We start from the raw sequence: 19,607 nt of genomic DNA, 5'->3' as shown, positions 1-19,607 counted from the left end.
GCCTGGGTGGCTCAGCAGTTAAGAGTCTGCCTTCAGCCCAGGGTATGATCCTGGGGTCCCAGGATAAGTCCCACATCAGGCTTCCTGCATGGACCTGCTTCTCCCTCTGCCTAGTCTCTTCCTCTCTCTGTCTCTGTCTCTCATGAATAAACAAATAAAATCTTAAAAAAAAAAGACTGAAATTAAATACACACTAGCACCTGAATAGCAATTATAGCTACACTCTCATCGTTTTCTGCAAGGAACACGGATTACTTCTATAAGCAGCTGAACAAATTATTGCCAAGGAAACATAACTAAAAGTCCTAAATAAGTCTCTCTGTCAAAAAGAGTAGTTGTTTCTGGTGTCCTCCACCCAGTCGGGTTCAGAGCCACAGCTGGAGAGGGAAGGATGGGAAGGTTGGAAATAATAACCAGCAAAGGTGGTGGCACCTGGGTGGCTCAGTCGGTTAAGCATCTGCCTTCGGTTCAGGTCACAATCCTGGGATCGAGCCCCACATTGGGCTCCCTGCTCAGTGGGAGTCTGCTTCTCCCTCTCTCTCCACCCCTCTCCCCACATGTGCATGTGCACAGGAACTCTCTCTCTCCCTCTAATAAGCAAATAAAATCTTAAAAAAATAAGCAGTAACACTCCCCAGGGTGGCATAATGCTCTTGCCCCTGGGGAGCCCCTCCTGAGACAGAATCCTAGCTTGCACCTCTGAGGCTCACAGAGCAAGGTGGAAACTTGCCTATAGACCTACAGCAACCAGGAACTGCAGACCCAGAACTCAGACCAAGGCCATCAAGCCCCACTTCCCTGCTCTTTTGCAAAAGGAGAACCCAGCAGAAAGTATGACCACAGGACCCAGCAATGCATTCCCAAGTATCTACCCAAGAGAAATGAACACGTGTCCACATGACTCGTATATCATTATTTGCAAAAGCCAAAAGGGAGAAACAAACCAAATGCAGTGGAACTGATGAATAAAATGTGGTCCATCCATACAATGGGGTAGTATTCAGCAATGAAACACACTTGCTTCTGTGTGGATGAACCTCGAAAACACTGTACTAAGTGAAAGAAGCCAGACATAAAAGACCCCACGTTATATAATCCTATTTATATGAAATGTCCACAACAGGCAAATCCATAGAGATTGAAAGTAGATTAGTGGTTGCCATGAGCTGGGTGAAATGGATCCATATATGGGGGGTGCTGTGGCTAAGAGGTGTGGGGTTTCCTTTTAGGGCTAATGAAAATGGGCTAAAATTGATTGTGGTGATATGGATGTATAATTGTGTAAATATACTTAAAGTTGCTACACTGGATATTTTATTTATTTTTAAAGATTTTATCTGAGAAAGAGAGAGGGAGAGAGAGCACAGGTGGGAGGCAGGGAAGAGAAGCAGGCTCCCCACTGAGCAGGGAGCCTGACACGTGGGCTCGATCCCAGGACCTTGGAATCACAACCCAATCTGAAAGCAGATGCTTAACTGACTGAGCTACACAGGTAGCTCACTGGACATTTTAAATGGGTAAATTGTATGTTAGACGAATTATATTGCAATGAAGCGGCTAAAAAACATTTGCAAAGTAATATGTAAAAAGGGGGCCCCTGTATCCTAGCATATTTCCACACAGGATTTGAGCATTTTATTTTTAATATTTTATTTATGAAAGAGAGCGAGTGAGCGAGCATGAGGTAGGGGAGGGGCAGGTGGAGAGGGAGAAGCCGACTCCCTGCTGTTCAAGCTCCATCCCAGAACCCAGAAATCATAACCTGAGCCAAAGGTTAACCATCTGAGCTACCCAGGCACTTTGGAATTGAGCATTTTAGCACATGCACAGGCTTCAGACAGAGGAGTCCCTGCAGTCGGGCTTGTGTCCCCTCTTGTTTTTTAGATACCAGGTCACCAGGTGGCCTCCTGCCCACTGCCAGTGTCACCCTCTTTTTCCTTCATCTGCCCAGCAGGCCCTCAACTTCTGGAGGTCCAAAGCTTTCTGGATGCTAGATGCCTAAGCTTCCCTGTCAGAATCTGCATTCCCAAAGCAGTGGGCAGAGCCCCAAGTCATAGAGCTTCCTGTGGCCACTGGGCAGGGACAGAAGCCCAGTGTCGCCAGGGTGGGGCTTCCTGGGGCTCTGATGGACAGGGATGTCTCTCTTCCCAGTGAGTCATCAGACTGGGGTAATTGCTGTCCTTTGAGCAAGCTGTTAGAGTCACCCTTGGTGGACTGAAAATCTAAGTATAATCACCAAAATCTTCTGACAAGGGACAAGGGCATGGGAAGTAGTAGCAACCTCTTTGAAGAGTAGTTGGCACTGCCCAGCCAAGTTCTAAATGTCTGGCTCCAGCCATTCCACCTCTGGGGATTTATCTGGCAGGTGTACTCCTGCATGGGCACAGGGACATATGGACAGAAATGTTTATGGAAGAGCTGTCTGTGGTAGCAAAGGACTGGAAACGACCTTCATACCCATCCATGAGGGATGGGCTCAACACAAAATGGGGCTTGCAGACGATATTTAGCCCTCAAGATATAACAAAATAAGCTGCAGCACGCTGCAGTCACAAGAAGGGTCAAGCGATTAAGATCTCAGAGCATCAGGTTTACTCTCTACAGCCTTCCTCACAGGACTGCTATATAGCTCAAACGAGCAAAGTGTGCAGAGCAGTGCCCGTCCTTCCCATGATGGCTGTTACGTAAGTGCTAGCTGATGGCAGCTCGTCTGTGCCAATATGGGAAGACAGCCACCAGAGTGCAAAACAGGTTTAATAGTCAACTAACATTTCCGTAAAAGAAGAAAAAGGGAGGGTCGTATACGTGTACATGCTTATATATGCAAGGAACATTTCTGGAAGGACATACCCCAGGGAAACAGGGATCAGAGGAGTAAGGCTTACTTATCACTATTCCTTGGATATAACTCAAATTATTTTTACCCTGTATAGATATTTAAGTATTATGAAATATATATGCATTTTAAAGTCTGCTTAGATATACATATACGGAGATTTATTACAGCACTGTCTATAAAGAAAGGAGGAAACAATCAAAGTGTCTCCCAAGAGGGGAGCTGGCTAAAAAAATTCATGTACATCATGTGCCAGAACATAGTTCACTCTAAAAATACAAGAGAAAATACAAGAGGCGAGAGGTGTCTGAGTGGCTCAGCCGGTTAAGTATCTGACTCTTGATTGTGGCTCAGGTCATGACCTCAGGATGGTGAGATGGAGCCTTGTGTCCGGCTCTGCACTCAGTGAGGAGTCTGCTTGGGATTCTCTCCCTCTCCCTTTACTCCTCTCCTCTCTCTAAATAAACCTTAAAAAAAAGAAATAAAAATAAAAATGGTGAGAGGGGCGCCTGGGGGGCTCAGTCAGTTAAGCATCTGCCTTTGGTTCAGGTCATGATCCCAGGGTTCTGGGATCAAGCCCCACATCGGGTTCCCTGCTCAGTGGGGAACCTACCTCTCCCTCTCCCTCTGTTGCTCCCCATGCTTGTGCACGCTCTGACAATAAATAAAATCTTTTTAAAAAATTAAAAAAATAAATAAAAGAGGAAGGAAGGAAAGGAGAGGTGATCTATATATGCTGATACGGAATGATCCCCGAGATACACCCAGACCAGGAAAACAGTTTTTAAAAATAAAATTTCCGGGCATCCCGGGTGGCTCAGAGGTTTAGCGCTCGCTACCTTCAGCCCAGAGCCTGATCCTGGAGACCGTGGATGGAGTCCCATGTCAGGCTCCCTGCATGGAGCCTGCTTCTCCCTTTGCCGGTGTCTCTACCTCTCTCTCTCTCTCTCTCTGTGTCTCTCATGAATAAATAAATAAAATCTTTAAAAAAAAATAAAATAAAAATAAAATTTCCCGTTTTATTAAAAAATTTTAAAAAATTAAAAACATATATATGCTCATTCTAGGCAATGAAAAAATGACAGAGCAGTAGAAAGGGAATATGATTGTTCTAGATCCTGTCCAAAGACAATCCCTTTTGGTGCATTGATATACCTCCTTAGCGGGTTTTTGGTTGTGTGTGTATGTGTGTGCATGCACGTGTGAGTGTGTTTTACAAAGCTATAACTGTACTCTATATTCTACTATTTGAATTTAACTCCATAGCAGAAGCACTTTACAACTTTTCCACATTATTGTAAACTATAAACATCCTCGCTTGGTTGTCTGACATTCAAGACAGCAGTGAAGGACTCTGCCATATTCCCCAGGGAACTAGGAGGAAGGCCTTGACAGTGACAGAACTGGACTGTTCACAATACATGCCTGGTACCTGCCAGGGTGGTGCCTCTTTGGAGGAACTCGAGGTGGCCACTTTGGTTGAACCACCCAGGTTGCCATGTCGACAGTAAACAAAAAAACACTTGAGCTTTGTGGAGGAGCACCAGGGAGAGGGAGGTTTGGAAAACTGAGCTGCTGTCCCCCTCTGAAGCTGCCACAGGCAACAGGAACCCCACAGAGCCGCCCTTCGGTTACCTAGGACAGTGGGCAATGAAGAGAGGTATGTCTGGTCCATAACTGGGCATTCTACAAGTACAGGGGATGGGAAGAGCCATCAGTTCCCAGCCTTGCAGGCCGCCGCTGAGTCAGAGGATGACAGATGCCCCAGGGGATGCACAAGAGATAGCCAGGGCAGGGTGTCTTAAAACCACATCCTGAGGGAGCCGGGACAATCATTTTAACAGACCAGACTGAGACATCGGTTTAAAGAGGTTGCAGGCAGAGGCGTGAAAAGGGAAACCTATTCTAGGAACAAGGAGCAGTGTGGGGTGAACAGAGCCTAGAAAGGTCCCTGGGGACCACGAGTGCTCCCATCCTCGGTGAGAATTTTGAACTATGCCTTGTAGAAATTTTGAGGAGGGGCAATTTATTGATTTGTTTGGCAGAGGGGAGGTTACCTGGCTGTTTTATTTTTCTTCTTCTACAAGTCCTTTTCTGCACACAATATGTATATGTAGTTAAAAATTCCTGAATGTTCAAAAATATATATAACGTGGATAAAGTCCCCCATAATGGCACCCTCTCCCCCAGAGAGAATCACTGTTAACTCTTGGGTACAAATTCCTCCATCAGTTTTTGCTATGTAGATGCTAAGATGTGTGTATATATTTTTTTTTTTGATAAATGTGGGACTGTATTGTATTTCAACTTGTTTTTTTACTTACCAGTATATAAAAGTAAAAACAGCTAACATTGTTTATTCTAATTATGTCCATATTGCCCTATGGCTTTTCATGGATCTTCCCTCCTCCCCCGCCCAAACACACACACACACACACACACACACACACACACACACACACACACACCATGGCACTGTTTTCAAGTCAAATCACATGAAAACATCATCTTTGTTTTAATGTAAATACAGTATTCTCTTAAGACCATAGTTCATAATTTAAATAAGCACATTTGAGCTACTGCCATTTTTTATTACAAACAGTATCTTTGCATATGTAAATTTGGATGCTGATATAAATACCTCTGTACCAGTTCTAAACTGAGGTGGGTACCCCCTAGTGTGGGCTTTGCAAATACATGGCAGGGAACATTTTAGGTTGCCATAAAAACAGGGGAGAGGGGATCCCTAAGTGGCTCAGCGGTTTAGCGCCTGCCTTTGGCCCAGGGTGCGATCCTGGAGTCCCGGGATCGAGTCCCACGTCGGGCTCCCGGCATGGAGCCTGCTTCTCCCTCCTCCTGTGTCTCTGCCTCTCTCTGTCTATCATGAATGAATGAATGAATGAATGAATGAATGAATGAATAAATAAATAAATAAATCTTAAAAAAAAAAACAGGGGAGAATAGTAGTACTTATTGGGTGGGGGGCAGACATGCTGAATATCCTACAATATATGGGATAGTCCCACCCAATAAAGAACTGTCCCTCCCCAAATGCCTATAGTACTTCCAGTGGGAACACTTTGGCTGAGGACGATTCTCTGGAGATCTGCTATCTCCAGATGCCATAGGAACTGTATTTTTTATTTTAGGGATCCCTGGGTGGCGCAGCAGTTTGGCGCCTGCTTTTGGCCCAGGGCACGATCCTGGAGACCCGGGATCGAGTCCCATGTCAGGCTCCCGGTGCATGGAGCCTGCTTCTCCCTCTGCCTGTGTCTCTGCCTCTCTCTCTCTCTGTATGACTATCGCAAATAAAAAAAAAATTAAAACTTTATATATTTATGAGAGACACAGAGAGAGAGAGAGAGAGAGAGAGAGAGAGGCAGAAACAAAGGCAGAGGGAGAAGCAGGCTCCATGGAAGGAGCCTGATGTGGGACTCGATCCCAGGACCCCGGGATCACACCCTGAGCCGAAGGCAGATGCTTAACTGCTGAGCCACCCAGGTGTCCCTCCCCTCCCTGATTCTGAATAAAGCACCTACTGTGTGCAGAGCATGGCTCCAGCCCTGGCACTAGGTATGAGAGATAAAGAGGCCACAGTGTCCTGCCCTTGGGAGGCTCACATCTTCAAGCCACAGGTGCAAACAAATCTCCATTCAATGGCAGACTCAGTCTGCACTTCCTTTAAAGGCTTCACTGTGGTCACATTTTGTGGTCAGGGGCTGGCCATCCATACCTGAGACTCTTTAGCTCCTGGGCCCTCTCAATGTCTTCCAAAAAGCCCCCACCAGGCTCACGGTTTCTCTGGACAGGAAGCTATGAGGTCTGACCCCCCGACTAGGAGGCCACCAGGATCCTCCTTCCCTGGAAGCAGTCCCTCTTCTGGGACACCACCCCCCACTCCCTCAATCTCATGGCCTGGGTCAGAAATGACTGGGTCAGACAGAGAATGCCTGACCCAGGCTGGGCCAACCAGATATTCGCCCCCAGCGACTGGGTTGGAGGGGGTCAAATCTGTCTTTGCATGTGGCTCCAACTGTAATAAGGGGGCACTAGGGCAGTAGGGGTCCACTTTCCTACTAGCTAGACTGAGGCAGAGAAGAATGAAGGACAGGTAAAGAGAGACAGTCCTCCTGCCTTCCGGTTCCTAGACTCGTCCCCTGAGAGACCAGACACAGTTTCTTCCCCTGGGTCCCAAGAAACATTCCTGGACTGTTATAATAAATACCACTTCTTCCCTTGAGCTGGTGTCTGTTTCTTGAGCCCTTCAACCCTAAGCCCTCTGCTGGCACCTGGGTCCCCTCAAACCAGGTACAGGATATCTCAGGGATCTCTGTCTCCCCAAGCCTCCCTGGCCCACAGCAAACAGAGAGAAGCACTGGGCTGCTCCCCAGTCCTTCCCACACTGCCCTCCGTGGGGCTGAGTGTGAGTTTCGGAGGCTGGCTGAGGTCGGCAAAGTGGGGCAAGCCACAAGCTGACCCTGCAGGGGCCCCCAATCTCAGAGGGGACCCGCTGGGCTGTTTCTAGAGCCGCCTGCCCCACAGGGGCTTCAGTTAGAACTCCAGCCCCGACAGGAAGTAAATACCCACTGTCCAAGAACTAGAATTATTAATTTTCTAAAAATAGATTGATTCTGAAGTTAGAGAAGAATGCTCCAATTCCAAATCCCAAACTGGTGATGTACATTTTGCTTACAGCACTAATAGATACCTTCTGTTGGTGGGCATTAAATTAAATCAGGATAACATTGTTGCATTCAAAATTTTTTCAGGGTGTCTGACTGGCTCAGTTGAAAGAGCACATGACTCTGGATCTTGGGGTTATGAGTTTGAGCCCATGTTGGGCAAAGAGATTACTAAACTAAATAAATGGAATTTTTTTCATCACCAGTTATTATACAAAAGCCCAGTAATGTTCATCTTTCCTCCTCTCCTTTATACCAGCTTTATCGTGGTAGGAACACAAATCCCTAACAAAATAAGTACCCTTTCCTCAATCCAGAAGGATGTCCAACTCCAAGCAGTGTTATTTTTTAATCATGTCCCTGGACCCACACACACATACATCAGGGGGGAAATACAAATATTTACGTGATTAGAATTCAGATGTCGACAACCAACTAGGTCATCACATTTACGTATGTGAACACGTGTGAGTATATGTTCCAAAAAATAAGATCTTTACAATTTTCAGTGCTCTCCAATATTTCCTAACCTATTCTGTTCTGTTGCATTTTTTTAGAAGTCTATGTTTTCAAAACCCAGTAGTGGGTCCTGAGCAGCTATTTCAAAAACACCACTCTAGGGGCACCTGGGTGGTTCAGGCAGTTAAGCATTTGCCTTCGGTTCAGGTCATGATCTCGGGGTCTTGGGATCGAGTTCCAGGTACTGGGACTGAGTCCAGCATCGGGCTCCCTGGTCTGCAAGGAGTCTCCTCCCTTTCTGCCTGCCACTCCCCCTTGCTTGTGCTCTCTTTTTTTTTTTATAATTTTTTAAAAAAATTTTTTTGCTTTTTTTTTTTGCTTGTGCTCTCTTGCTCTCTGACAAATAAATAAAATCTTTAAAAAAACAAAACAAAATACCACTCTAAAGTAACGAAACTTGTTTAAGCCAACAAAATCCTCCCCATTTAATAGGCATATCCCCCAATCTGGGATTTAGAGTGATGTCCACTGTTGGGGGCAAGACCCCAACCATTGATCCCCCCAACTCCCCATCTCTTGCAGCAGGTGGGCTGGGGTGGGATGGGTTGGTCCACTCACCTTAAAATGGAAGGAGCTTGCTGGGGACCCACTGGAGCCATACTGCTCACTCTTTGTTAGGTTGCTGTAGTAGTTATTAACCTTGGAATTGACATCCTGGTGTGACCTGGGGTCATCAGTGATGGGGCAGATGAAGTAACCTTCCTCATCGTCGCTGTCTGCCTCGGACTCACCGTCGTGACCCGCCTGGGAGGTCTGGCCACCATCAACACCTTCCAGACGGAAAATGAGGTCTTCGTCTGCCATGTTCCCGGGAGGCCCGTGTTACCCAAGCTGTGGGCAGTACAGCCAGAATTGCAGGGCAAATGCAGCGCTGTGGGTCCTACAAGAGAAGCAAGACAATGGATGCTGAAGCCCAGGGAAAGGGGGTGGGGGGAGCTGAGCTCACTGTGCACCTCACCCTGAATGGCCCTGGTGACAAAAAGAGCTGGCATCCTCAGAGTGAAAAGTACAGCTATCTTTTGGGGAGGCACTTGGTACGCAGCATCTAGAACATTTTAAATGTACAAACCCGTCGACCCAGTAATTCCACTTTGAAGAACTCAGTGTTTGAAATAAGGCAGGGAAAATAAATGCTTCTTAAGCAACTCGGGTGATCTTTTTAGAATACGGAGTAGATCAAGTCATTCTGCTGCTTAACACCCTCCTGCAACTTCTCTCCACATTATTAATAAAATGCAAATGGCTTGTAAGGCCAAAAAGCCAGCCTTGGTCTGGTTCCTGCCCACTTCTCCTCTGGCCTTGGCAGCTCTCCAGGCCTCCTGGCTTGCTTTCTGTTTGGTGAGCAGAGGGAGCCAGCCCATTTCCACCCCAGGGTTTTGTATTTGCTATTCCCTGTGACTGGAACAATCTCCCTAACCTTCCAACAGTGGGTTCTTTCTCATCAGTTGGATCCTGGCTCAAAAGTTCCCTCTTAGAAAAATCTTCTCTGGCTCCTGAATTCAAAGAATTCCTCCCAAATGCACATCTAGGCACTCCCTAGCACATCTCTCTGTTTTATACTCTACACAGAGATGCTCCCAAGCTGAAACCTCATTTACTTTTTTATTGTCTATAACCCCAGTGCCTCAAAGAGTGCCTGGCACAGAGTGGGTGCTCAATACATACCGCTAGAATGGTTGAGTGGCCCAAAGAATGTTCTCTTTAGCATGATCAATAACAGGAAAGAAAAGAAAGAAAAGAAGAAAAGAAAGAAAAGAAAAGCTAACAGCCCACAATGTCCATCAGTGGAGGTTTGTTAATGACAGCTTTCAATACCATACACTGTTGTGTGCCTATTACAAAGACAGGGGAAGCTCTAGATATACAGATATACAAAGAGTCAAGAAAAGTTCAGCAAGATTATAGAATACTAAAGTCAGTACTATTTCTATACGGTAGCAGTAAAAAATTCAAAGATGAAATTAAGAAAATAAATCCATCTATAAAGAACATCAAAATAATAAAATACTTGGGAATAAATTTAATAAAAGAAGTCCATGACTTGTCCACTGAAAAACAAAACCTGGTGAAAGAATTAAAGATCTAAAAAAACAAAAAATAAAAAGCAGGCCAGGTGGCTCAGCGGTTTAGCACTGCCTTCAGCCCAGGGTGTGATCCTGGAAATGTGGGATTGAGTCCCACGTCAGGCTTCCTGCATGGAGCCTGCTTCTTCCTCTGCCTGTGTTTCTGCCCCTCCCGCACCGTGTGTGTGTTTGTGTGTGTGTGTGCGTCTCTCATGAATAAATAAACTCTTTAAAAAAAAAGATCTAAAAAAAATGGGATGATATTCTGTGTTCATAGATTAGAAGATTTAATACTACTAAAATGGCAATACTCCCCAAATTGATTTATAGACTCAAACCAATCACTATCAAAATTCTAACGGCTTCTTTGAAGAAATTAACAAGCCAGGTCCTAAGTTCATATGAAAATTCAAGGGACCCAAAATAGTCTTGAAAAAAGAGGAACAAAGTTGAAGGAGTCATACTTCCTGAATTCAAAACTTGCTACGAAGCTGCAATAATTAAGATAGTGGGTTTTGGCATAAGGATAGACACAGATCAATGGAATAGATTCGAGAGTCAATAAATGAACCCTGATGTTTACAGCCATTGATTATGACAAGGGCACCAAGACAATTCAATGGAGAAAGAATAATCTTTTCAACACATGGTATATGACAAGCGAATATATAAGAGGCAAAAGAATAAAGTTGAACCCCTTCCTTACCCTAGTCACAAAAAATAACTAATCAAAGACTTAAATATAAAGGCTAAAATATTACCCAACTCTTAGAAAGTAACAGGAGGGGCACCGGGATGGCTCAGTTGTTTAGGTGCCCAACTCTTGATTTCAGTTAAGGTCATGGTCTCGGGGTCCTGAGATCCAGGCCCATGTCAGACTCCATGCTTACTACAGGGTCTGCTTGTCCCTCTCCCTCCCCCTGCTTGCTCTCGCTCTCAAATAAATAAAATCTTTAAAAGAGAGAGAGAGAGAAGGAAGGAAGGAAGAAGGAAGGAAGGAAGGAAGGAAGGAAGGAAGGAAGGAAGGAAGGAAGGAAGGAAGGAAGGAAGGAAGGAAGGAAGGAGAAAAGAAAAGAAAGAAAAAAGAAAGGAAGAAAGAAAGAAAGAAAATAACATAGGAGAAAATCTTTCTAATGTGGGTCAAGCAAAGCCTTCTTAGAAATGATACCAGAGACGCCTGGGTGTCAGCACTTGACGTCTCAGCACTTGAGCGTCTGCCTTTGAATCAGGGCATGATCCCAGTCCATGGATAGAGTCCCACATTGGGCTCCCTGCGAGGACCCTGCTTCTCCCTTTGCCTATGTCTCTGCCTCCCTCTGTGTGTCTCTCATGAATAAATAAAATCTTTAAAAAATAAAAAGAGAGAGAGAGAGAGAGAGAGAGAGAGAGAGAGAGACATGCCTGGGTAGCTCAGTGATTGAGCGTCTGCCTTTGGCTCAGGGAGTGATTCCAGAGTCCCAAGATCAAGTCCCATATCGGGCTCCCCACAGGGAGGCTGCTTCTCCCTCTGCCTGTGTCTCTGCCTCTCTCTCTCTGTTTCTCATGAATAAATAAATAAAATCTTTAAAAGAAAAAAAAGATATGGGGATCCCTGGGTGGCTCAGCGGTTTAGCGCCTGCCCCTGGCCCAGGGTGTGATCCTGGAGTCCTGGGATCAAGTTCCACATCAGGCTCCCTGCATGGAGCTTGCTTCTCCCTCTGCCTGTGTCTCTGCCTCTCCCGCTGACCCCCCCCCCCATCTCTATCTCTATCTGTGTCTCTCATGAATAAAATCTTAAAGAAAAGATATGAAAAAAAAAGATACGATACCAAAAACACAAGCAACAAAAGAACAAGATAAATTAAGCACCACCAAAACTAAACACTGGTGCTTCAAAGGACACCGAGATAGCAACGAGAGAACGAGAGAACGATTAAACCTTCACAAATCATAGAGCAGATAAGAGAGGAGTTCTTTATAAGTCTATAAAGAACATAGACAACTTAACAATAAAATGACAACCTAAATAAAAAAATGGGCAAAGGGCTTGAATGGACTTGAACAGACATTTTCTAGAGAAGATATACTCATGACCAATAAACAGTTGAAAAATGCTCAACATCATTGGTCAGTAGGGAAATGCAAGTCAAAACCACACCCACTGGGATGGATATAATTTTTTTTAAAAATGAGAAAATAACAAATGTTGGCATGGTACAGAGATACTGAAACCCTCATACACTGTTGGTAGGAATGTGAAATGGTGCAACCACTTTGGAAAATAGTCTGGCACTTGTTTCCTCAGAAAGTTAACCACAGAATTACAATATAATTCCACTCCTGGGTATACAGCCAAAAGAAATGAAAACATCCACATAAAACCTTGTATACTTATGTTCACAGAAGTATTATTCATAATAGCTAAAAGGGGAAACAAGCTAAGTATCCAGCAACTAATGAATGGATAAACAAAATGTATCCACACAAGGGAATGCAATGCAGCCACAGAAAGGAGTGAAGAACCCAACACTTAAATGAACCTTAAAAGCATCAGGCTAAGTAAAAGAATAACCACAAAAGACCCCATGTTGAATGATTCCATTTATAGGAAATATCCAGAAAAGGTACATCTATATAGAGAGAAGGTATGTGAGTGATTGCCTAAGGATGGGGAAGGGGAGACATAGAGGAGGGAATGAGTATTGCTAATGGGTTTCTTTGGAGTTGGCCAAAATGTTCTCAAACTGGTGTTGGTTGTATGACTGTCAATATGCTAAAACCCACTGGACTGTACACCTTTTTAAAGATTTTATTTGAGAGAAAGAAAGAGTGAGAGAGATTACAGAAGGAGAGGAAGCAGCAGACTCCTCGCTGAGCAGAGAGACAGATGTGGGGCTTGATCCCAGGACCCCAAGATCATGACCTGAGAAGGTAGACGCTTATCTGACTGAGCCACCCAGGCACCCCAAATTGTACACTTTAAATGGATGGACTGTACAGTTTGTGAATTATATTTCAATAAAGCTTCAGTTAAAAAAAAGCTGAGAAAAACTGTGAAATTTTGTTTTTTAAGATTTTATTTTTACATAATCTGTATACCCAATGTGGGGCTCAAACTGACAGCCCCAAGATGAAGTCACTTGTTCTACTGACTGAGCCAGCTAAGCACTCTGAAAACTGTTAAATTTAAAAAGCAAGTTGCGGAGGCGCCTGGGTGGCTGAGTGGTTGAGTGTCTGCTTTCAGCTCACGTGGTGATCCTGGGGTCCTGGGATTGAGTCCTGCATCAGGCTCCCCTGCAGGGAGCCTGCTTCTCCCTCTGCTTGTTTCTCTGCCTCTGTCTCTCATGGATAAATAAAAAATCATAAATAAATAAATAAATAAATAAATAAATAAATAAATAAATAAGCAAACAAACAAACAAACAGCAAGTTGCAGAACAGGAAGTTTATTATGGTAATCCTACTTTTGTTAAAGGAAAGGGGGCCTGGCTGGCTCAGTTGGTAGAGCATGCGACTCTTGATCTCGAGATCATGAGTTGGAGCCCTACACTGGGAGTGAAGCCTACTTAAAAAAAAAGAAAAAGAAAAAGGACATTTGTAGATGCATTAAAGCTTCCCTCAGGGACCCCCGGGAGTTCTACCAACATTGGGATGAGCAGTGGCAGTGGAAGCTGGCAGCTGGGGGTGGAGGGAACTTTTAAGAACTTTGCACACTTCTATACTGTTTTCACTTTTTACAGAGCTGGACTGCTTTCAGTATAAAAGAATAAATAAGTGAAAACAATTTTAAAACATTTTTAGATCAAGGCAATAATTCCCTTTATTCTTATCAGCTCTTTCCATCTGCAGGCAGCCTTCTAGGAGGTTCTGGCTCTTTCTTAACAGTTATTACAAAAATATTAAAAAAAAAAAAAAGGGGGGACGCCTGGGTGGCTCAGTGGTTGAGCTTCTGCCTTCGGCTCAGGTCTTGATCCTGGGGTCCTGGGATCAAGTCCCGTATCGGGCTCCTTGCATGGAGCCTGCTTCTCCCTCTGCCTGTGTCTCTGCCTCTCTGTGTGTCTTTCATGAATAAATAAAATATTTTTTAAAAAACAATTATTATAGCAGTCCTAATTATCCTATTAACGATTCGATACACACAAAATGTAAATTAAAGTTTCTATCCTAACTATTTCTATCCTAACTATTCGATACACACAAAATGTAAATTAAAGTTTTGGGTATCTGTACTTAGCTTTACTTTGTACAATGCACTCTATTTTCTACTCACTTTTGTTTTGCTTTACTTTCTTTTCATTCTGTTTCTTTAATGAACCACCCACAGTGATTTCTTGAAAATCACAGCTCTAGGTGTCAACTGCAAAGTTTGTTTCTTAACCCGTGTGCAAGACACAGTCATGGGCTGGAGCCAATGCCTGAGCCACCTGACCCTGCTTGTTACCAAAAACTGCCTGGGCCCTGGGCCCACTTCTCCCTGCTTCCCGGCCGCTCCCAGCCCCAGTGCTTACTCTGCCTTGCTCAGCCCTGGGCCAGAACCTCTGCTGACCAAGGCAGGTCACTGGCCTCTGGGGGCTGGGATGGTGCTCGGCAGAGGCAGTATAGCCCAGTGGTTAGGAACCTGTACTTGGGTACAAACCCAAGCTGTGCTGCTGGTGATGTTGACTAAATTAATTCATCTCACCAACTCCCCCATTTGTGGGGGGAGCTGAGTGCGGCAGTGGCTTGAGGTGCCACAGCCAGTTCACAAGGGAAACAAAAGGAGCTTCAGACAAGCAGCTGTGAGCCTGCCTGTCACAGCGCCTTGTACTCAGCAGGCACTCAATCCAGAACTGATTGAGCAGGAGCTGTTTTATGGTTTTTCCATTGCCATAAACTTGCTCTTAAAGCAGCTGTGGCAGCGCCTGCTAACTGTCCCCCAATAGCTATTCTCTCCTTCTTAATAACAACTGCTAGTTTTTGGCTAAGCACATGGCCACTCAAAATAAGGTCTACACTTCCTAGATTGCTTTGCAGTTAAGTGTGACCACGTAACCAAATTCCGGCCAACGGGATATAAACAGAAAGACTGTTTTCAACATTAGGGAAGAGTTTTTAAAGGGAGGGAATGTGCCCTTTTGGAGTCTTCCTTTTTCCGGCTGGCTGGAACAGAGGTATGATGGCTGGAACTCAAGCAGCTATTTTTAACCAGGAAGAGGAAACCATATGCTGTGGATGGCAGAGCTATGAGACGGAAGGAGCCTGGGGCAGCATAATCTTATATCAGGGGGACTCACAATCTTCAGACTTTGCTATCTAAACTTACATAATCTACTGAAATTTTCTTTTTTTCCTTTACTACTTGCTAATTCTAACTGGTCCAGTAATATTGTCTTTCCCACAAAAAGTCACAGCACATCTCTTAATGAGAAGTCAATACCTGGGTAGGATCAGCCTGGGAAAACTGTCACCTCAAGCCAGAGCCCATACTTGGCAGCTAAGTCCCACATTTGCCCAGGAAGCCCTGGAGGATGTTGGATTCCCCTAGGCAGGCAAGGAGCCCTCACTGGCCCATAACTTTGCCCCTCGATGTGCGTTCCAACACCAGCCAAGACCCTGACCTCCCAGGAATCTCCACCTGACCTGGACTTCCTTTAGCCTACAGAGGCCTGCTCCTGTCAGTGAAAAACTTACCACCAGGAGCAGGACCCCAGCTCCCAAGACATCAGAATTCTCTAGAAGGCTTCATCTGCTCTCACTTAGAAATCCACATCTTGGGCAGCCCCGGTGGCCCAGCAGTTTAGCGCTGCCTTCAGCCTGGGGTGTGATCCTGGAGACCCAGGATCGAGTCCCACGTTGGGCTCCCTGCATGGAGCCTGCTACTCCCTCTGCCTGCCTGTCTCTCTTTCTGTCATGAATAAATAAATAAGAATTTTTAAAAAATTTAAAAAAAAAAAAGAAATCCACATCTTCCCTTCCCTATCCCTGACACACCCTGGGAAAATGTTTGTATGGAAAGGCAGCTCCATGGAGCTCTGAGTCAGACCCAAGTTCAAGTGTGACATCACCTCTCAAGTCTCAGCTTCCCTGTTGTTGTTGTTTTAAAAGATTTTATTTATTTATTCATGAGAAAGAGAGAGACAGAGACACAGGCAGAGGGAGAAGCAGGCTCCATGCAGGGAGCCCAATGCGGGACTTGATCCCAAGACTCCAGGATCACGCTCTGGGCCAAAGGCAGGTGCTAAACCACTGGGCCACTTAGGGATCCCCATTAAGTCTCAGCTTCCTGGTTATAATCAGAGTTGTACCCACCCCATTACAGCGCTAGCACAGAGCAAGCACAATGACACAAAGCTATTCTTATCACCATCATTTCTACGATCATAAATAAGGAGGGGCTGGGCCTTGGGTCCCAGCCATGCTGGTAACCTGGATACCTGGTCAGCAGCCAAGCCAAGCTTCTTCAGGGGTCCTGGGGGAACAGGCTATTTCAGGCTCTGGCCAAGGAACCACTGCTTTTACTGGGTCTTGCTATAAAAGGTTCCTCTGGCAGTGGCTGGGGCAGAAAGCATGTCCAGGTCAAGGCCTGTGGCCCAAGACACACTGAGTGCTGGTCCTCCTCGGGGATCCCCTCCCCTGCTCCGAGCTGCCTCGTCAGCTGCAGAAATGAACTACAATTTCCTGCCCGCCACTCCCAGGAGCCAGCACCCTGGATCCCATATGGTCCACGCTGCGCGGGCCAGTGCACACATTACTATGCGCCCAGCACGGCAGAACCACGTCCTCAGCTGCCCCACGTGGATCCCATATGGTCCACGCTGCGCGGGCCAGTGCACACATTACTATGCGCCCAGCACGGCAGAACCACGTCCTCAGCTGCCCCACGGCGAACAGGGTGACTTAGGTGCCACCTTGCATCTCGCACCTACTTCAGCTCCTGCTCCTGCTCCTGCTCGGGGATCTGCCTCTCCCCCGCGCCCAGCTTCCGCGGTTGGCGGGGTAACCGGGTGTGTCACATGACCCGGGCCTAAGCCAATCACGGCCGGCCACGGTGATTGGCTCAAAGGGGAACATGTGACTCCAGCTAGCCAATCGGGTTCAATCCCGGGTTAGCCCGCGCTTCGGCCTGAGACCCCAGAAGGGCAGAGCGTCCTTTCCTGTAGGATGCGAATCTGAGATGGGCTGAGGCCGCCAGAGAACAAAGGTTTGGTGGAAAGTAGAACAAGAGATGAAGAAAAAAATGAAGAGTGATGATGTCATTTGAGACCCTGAATCCAAACATGCCTGAGGCCGAAGTACCCACCTGGACTTCTGAATTACAGGGCACCACCCTTTGGGGGCGGGGCAGGGAGGACTTGTTTGGTTGTACATACTTTTTTCTCACCTGCGATATGAAGTTTATTATTATTATTTTTTAAGATTTTATTTATTTGAGAGAATGACAGAGCAAGCATGAAAAAGGTGGTGGGGGATGGGCAGAGGGAGAGGGAGAAGCAAACTCCCTTGTGAGCAGGGAGCTGATGCTGGGATCACGACCTGAGCCGAAGGCAGATGCTTAACCAGCTGAGCCACCCAGGCGCCCCGGATATGAAGCTTAAAACCCAGCCAGGACGTAGAGCAATGGCATAGTATTTCTTATAATTAAAAAAAAATTATTAAAACACACAGGGGCGCCTGGGTGGCCCAGCTGGTTGAGCATCTGGTCATGATCCACTCTGATCATGATCTCAGGGTCCTGGGATCAAGCCCCACATCAGGCTCCCTGCTCAGCAAGGAGTCTGCTTCTCCCTCTCTCTCTCTGCTCCTCCCCGCCCCCACTCATGTTATCTCTCTCTCTCTCTCTCAAATAGATGCAATCTAAAAAAATAAAATAAAAAATAAATCACACAGTTACAAAGAACACGCCTTTCCTACCAAGGCCACCATGTATGATCATACAGGTTGGATACTCCTCAACTTTAGTGAACAGCGCTTGCAACAGGACACAAGCGGCCCTGCTTCCAACCTCCAGAGGCAGCCACTTCTAATTATTCTAGATGTTAGTTTAGGTAGATATTGCCACATCTCTAAATGTGGCTTCTCTGCTATTTCTTATTTCATCTATTTGAGTCCTCATTTATTGATTCCCTGGTGTTTGATAAAAGATTTGAGCTTCCCTCGAACATCCCACTTCCTTTCTGCACCCCACCACCCCCAGACTGGCAGGTTTCTCCTGGTTCCTTTAGATCTCACGCCAAGAACCTGTCTTATTCCACCAAGCAGAAGGAGCTATGGTTTCTCACAGCTGAGTAAGAGTTCATCTCACCGTGAGAGAGAAGGAAAGATGTGGCTTTTGTGCTGCAAATGAGCGATAAGAAAGCAGAAGATACTTTTGCTCCTACTGACCTCAAAGATGAGTAATTTGTACTGAAATAAGGCAGATAAGTGACACATGTAGACAGCTTCTGGTATCCCAGGTCCCATGCTAAGCACTTGACACAGACTCCATCTGGCAATGACAGGAGCTCCTGGGTGAAGAAACTGACAGCCTGCTTTGTGATGGGGAGGAGAAGTGAGCAGGGGCAGCCTGTCCAGGGCTGTACCCGGCTTGTTTCAACAGTATCTTAGGCTCGAGCTTGAGTTTTCAGTTTTCTTCAAACTAGAAAGAAAAACCTATCTTGGAAGAGATATCTGCACTCCCATGTTCAACTGCAGCATTAATTTACAATAGTCAAGATATGGAAACAACCTAAGAGATGGATGAATGGATAATGAAAATCTGGTGTATATATACAATGGAATGTTATTCATTCTGTCATTTGCAAAAACATGAACGAACCTGGAGAACATTATGTTCAGTGAAATAAGCCAGACACAGAAAGACAAACATTTTATGATCTCACTTCTATGAAGAATTGAAAAAAAAAAAAAACCTCAAGTCATAAAAACAGAGAGTAGGATGGTGGTTGTTCACAGGGGCTTGGGAGGTGGAGGAAATAGGAAGATGTTGGTCAAAGGGTACAAAGTTTCAGTTGTGCAAGATGAGTAAGTCCTGGGATGTAAAGTACAGTACAGCATAGTGATTATAGTTAATAATACTCTATCGTATACCTGAAATGCACTAAGAGAATAGACCTTTTTTTAAAAAAAGTTCATTTAAATGTCTCTACACCCAAAGTGGGGCTGCTCAAACTCAAGACTCCAAGATCAAGAGTCCCATGCTGTTCCGAATGAGCCAGCCAGGCACCCCGAGAATAGATCTTTTTTTTCTTTACAAGATTTTATTTATTTGAGAGAGAGAGAGAATCTTAAGCAGGCTCCATGCTGGATGCCCCATATAGAGGTCGATCCCGTGACCCCAAGATCATGAGCTGAGCTGAAATCAAGAGTCAGACCCTTAACTGAGTCACTGAGGTGCCCCCTGAGAATAGATCATAATTGTTCTCACACACATAAAAAATGTTAACACGTTGAAATGACAGATATGTTAATTAGGTTAATTGTGGTAGTCATGGCACAATACATATCTATATCAAATTATCACGTTGTACACCTTAAGTATGCACAATTTTT

At 45.4% G+C, this 19,607-nt stretch overlaps 1 protein-coding gene across 2 annotated transcripts in view; it reads right to left on the bottom strand.

Annotated features, from left to right (window-relative positions):
- The window catches only part of EEF2K (eukaryotic elongation factor 2 kinase), a 65,502-nt gene that overhangs the window by 38,747 nt on the left and 7,148 nt on the right, over window positions 1–19,607 (bottom strand). For both annotated transcript variants that reach the window (XM_055340343.1, XM_055340342.1), the window contains exon 2: window positions 8,596–8,917. In XM_055340343.1, coding sequence (XP_055196318.1) covers window positions 8,596–8,841 — 246 coding nt within the window. In that variant the 5' untranslated portion in view covers window positions 8,842–8,917. The remainder of the gene's footprint in view (window positions 1–8,595; window positions 8,918–19,607) is intronic.

This window comes from Nyctereutes procyonoides, unplaced genomic scaffold, assembly GCF_905146905.1.
Source record: "Nyctereutes procyonoides isolate TBG_1078 unplaced genomic scaffold, NYPRO_anot_genome, whole genome shotgun sequence".
NCBI classification, from domain to species: domain Eukaryota; kingdom Metazoa; phylum Chordata; class Mammalia; order Carnivora; family Canidae; genus Nyctereutes; species Nyctereutes procyonoides.
The sequence above is the reverse complement of the archived record's forward strand: the minus strand, read 5'-3'. Positions and strand labels throughout refer to the sequence as shown.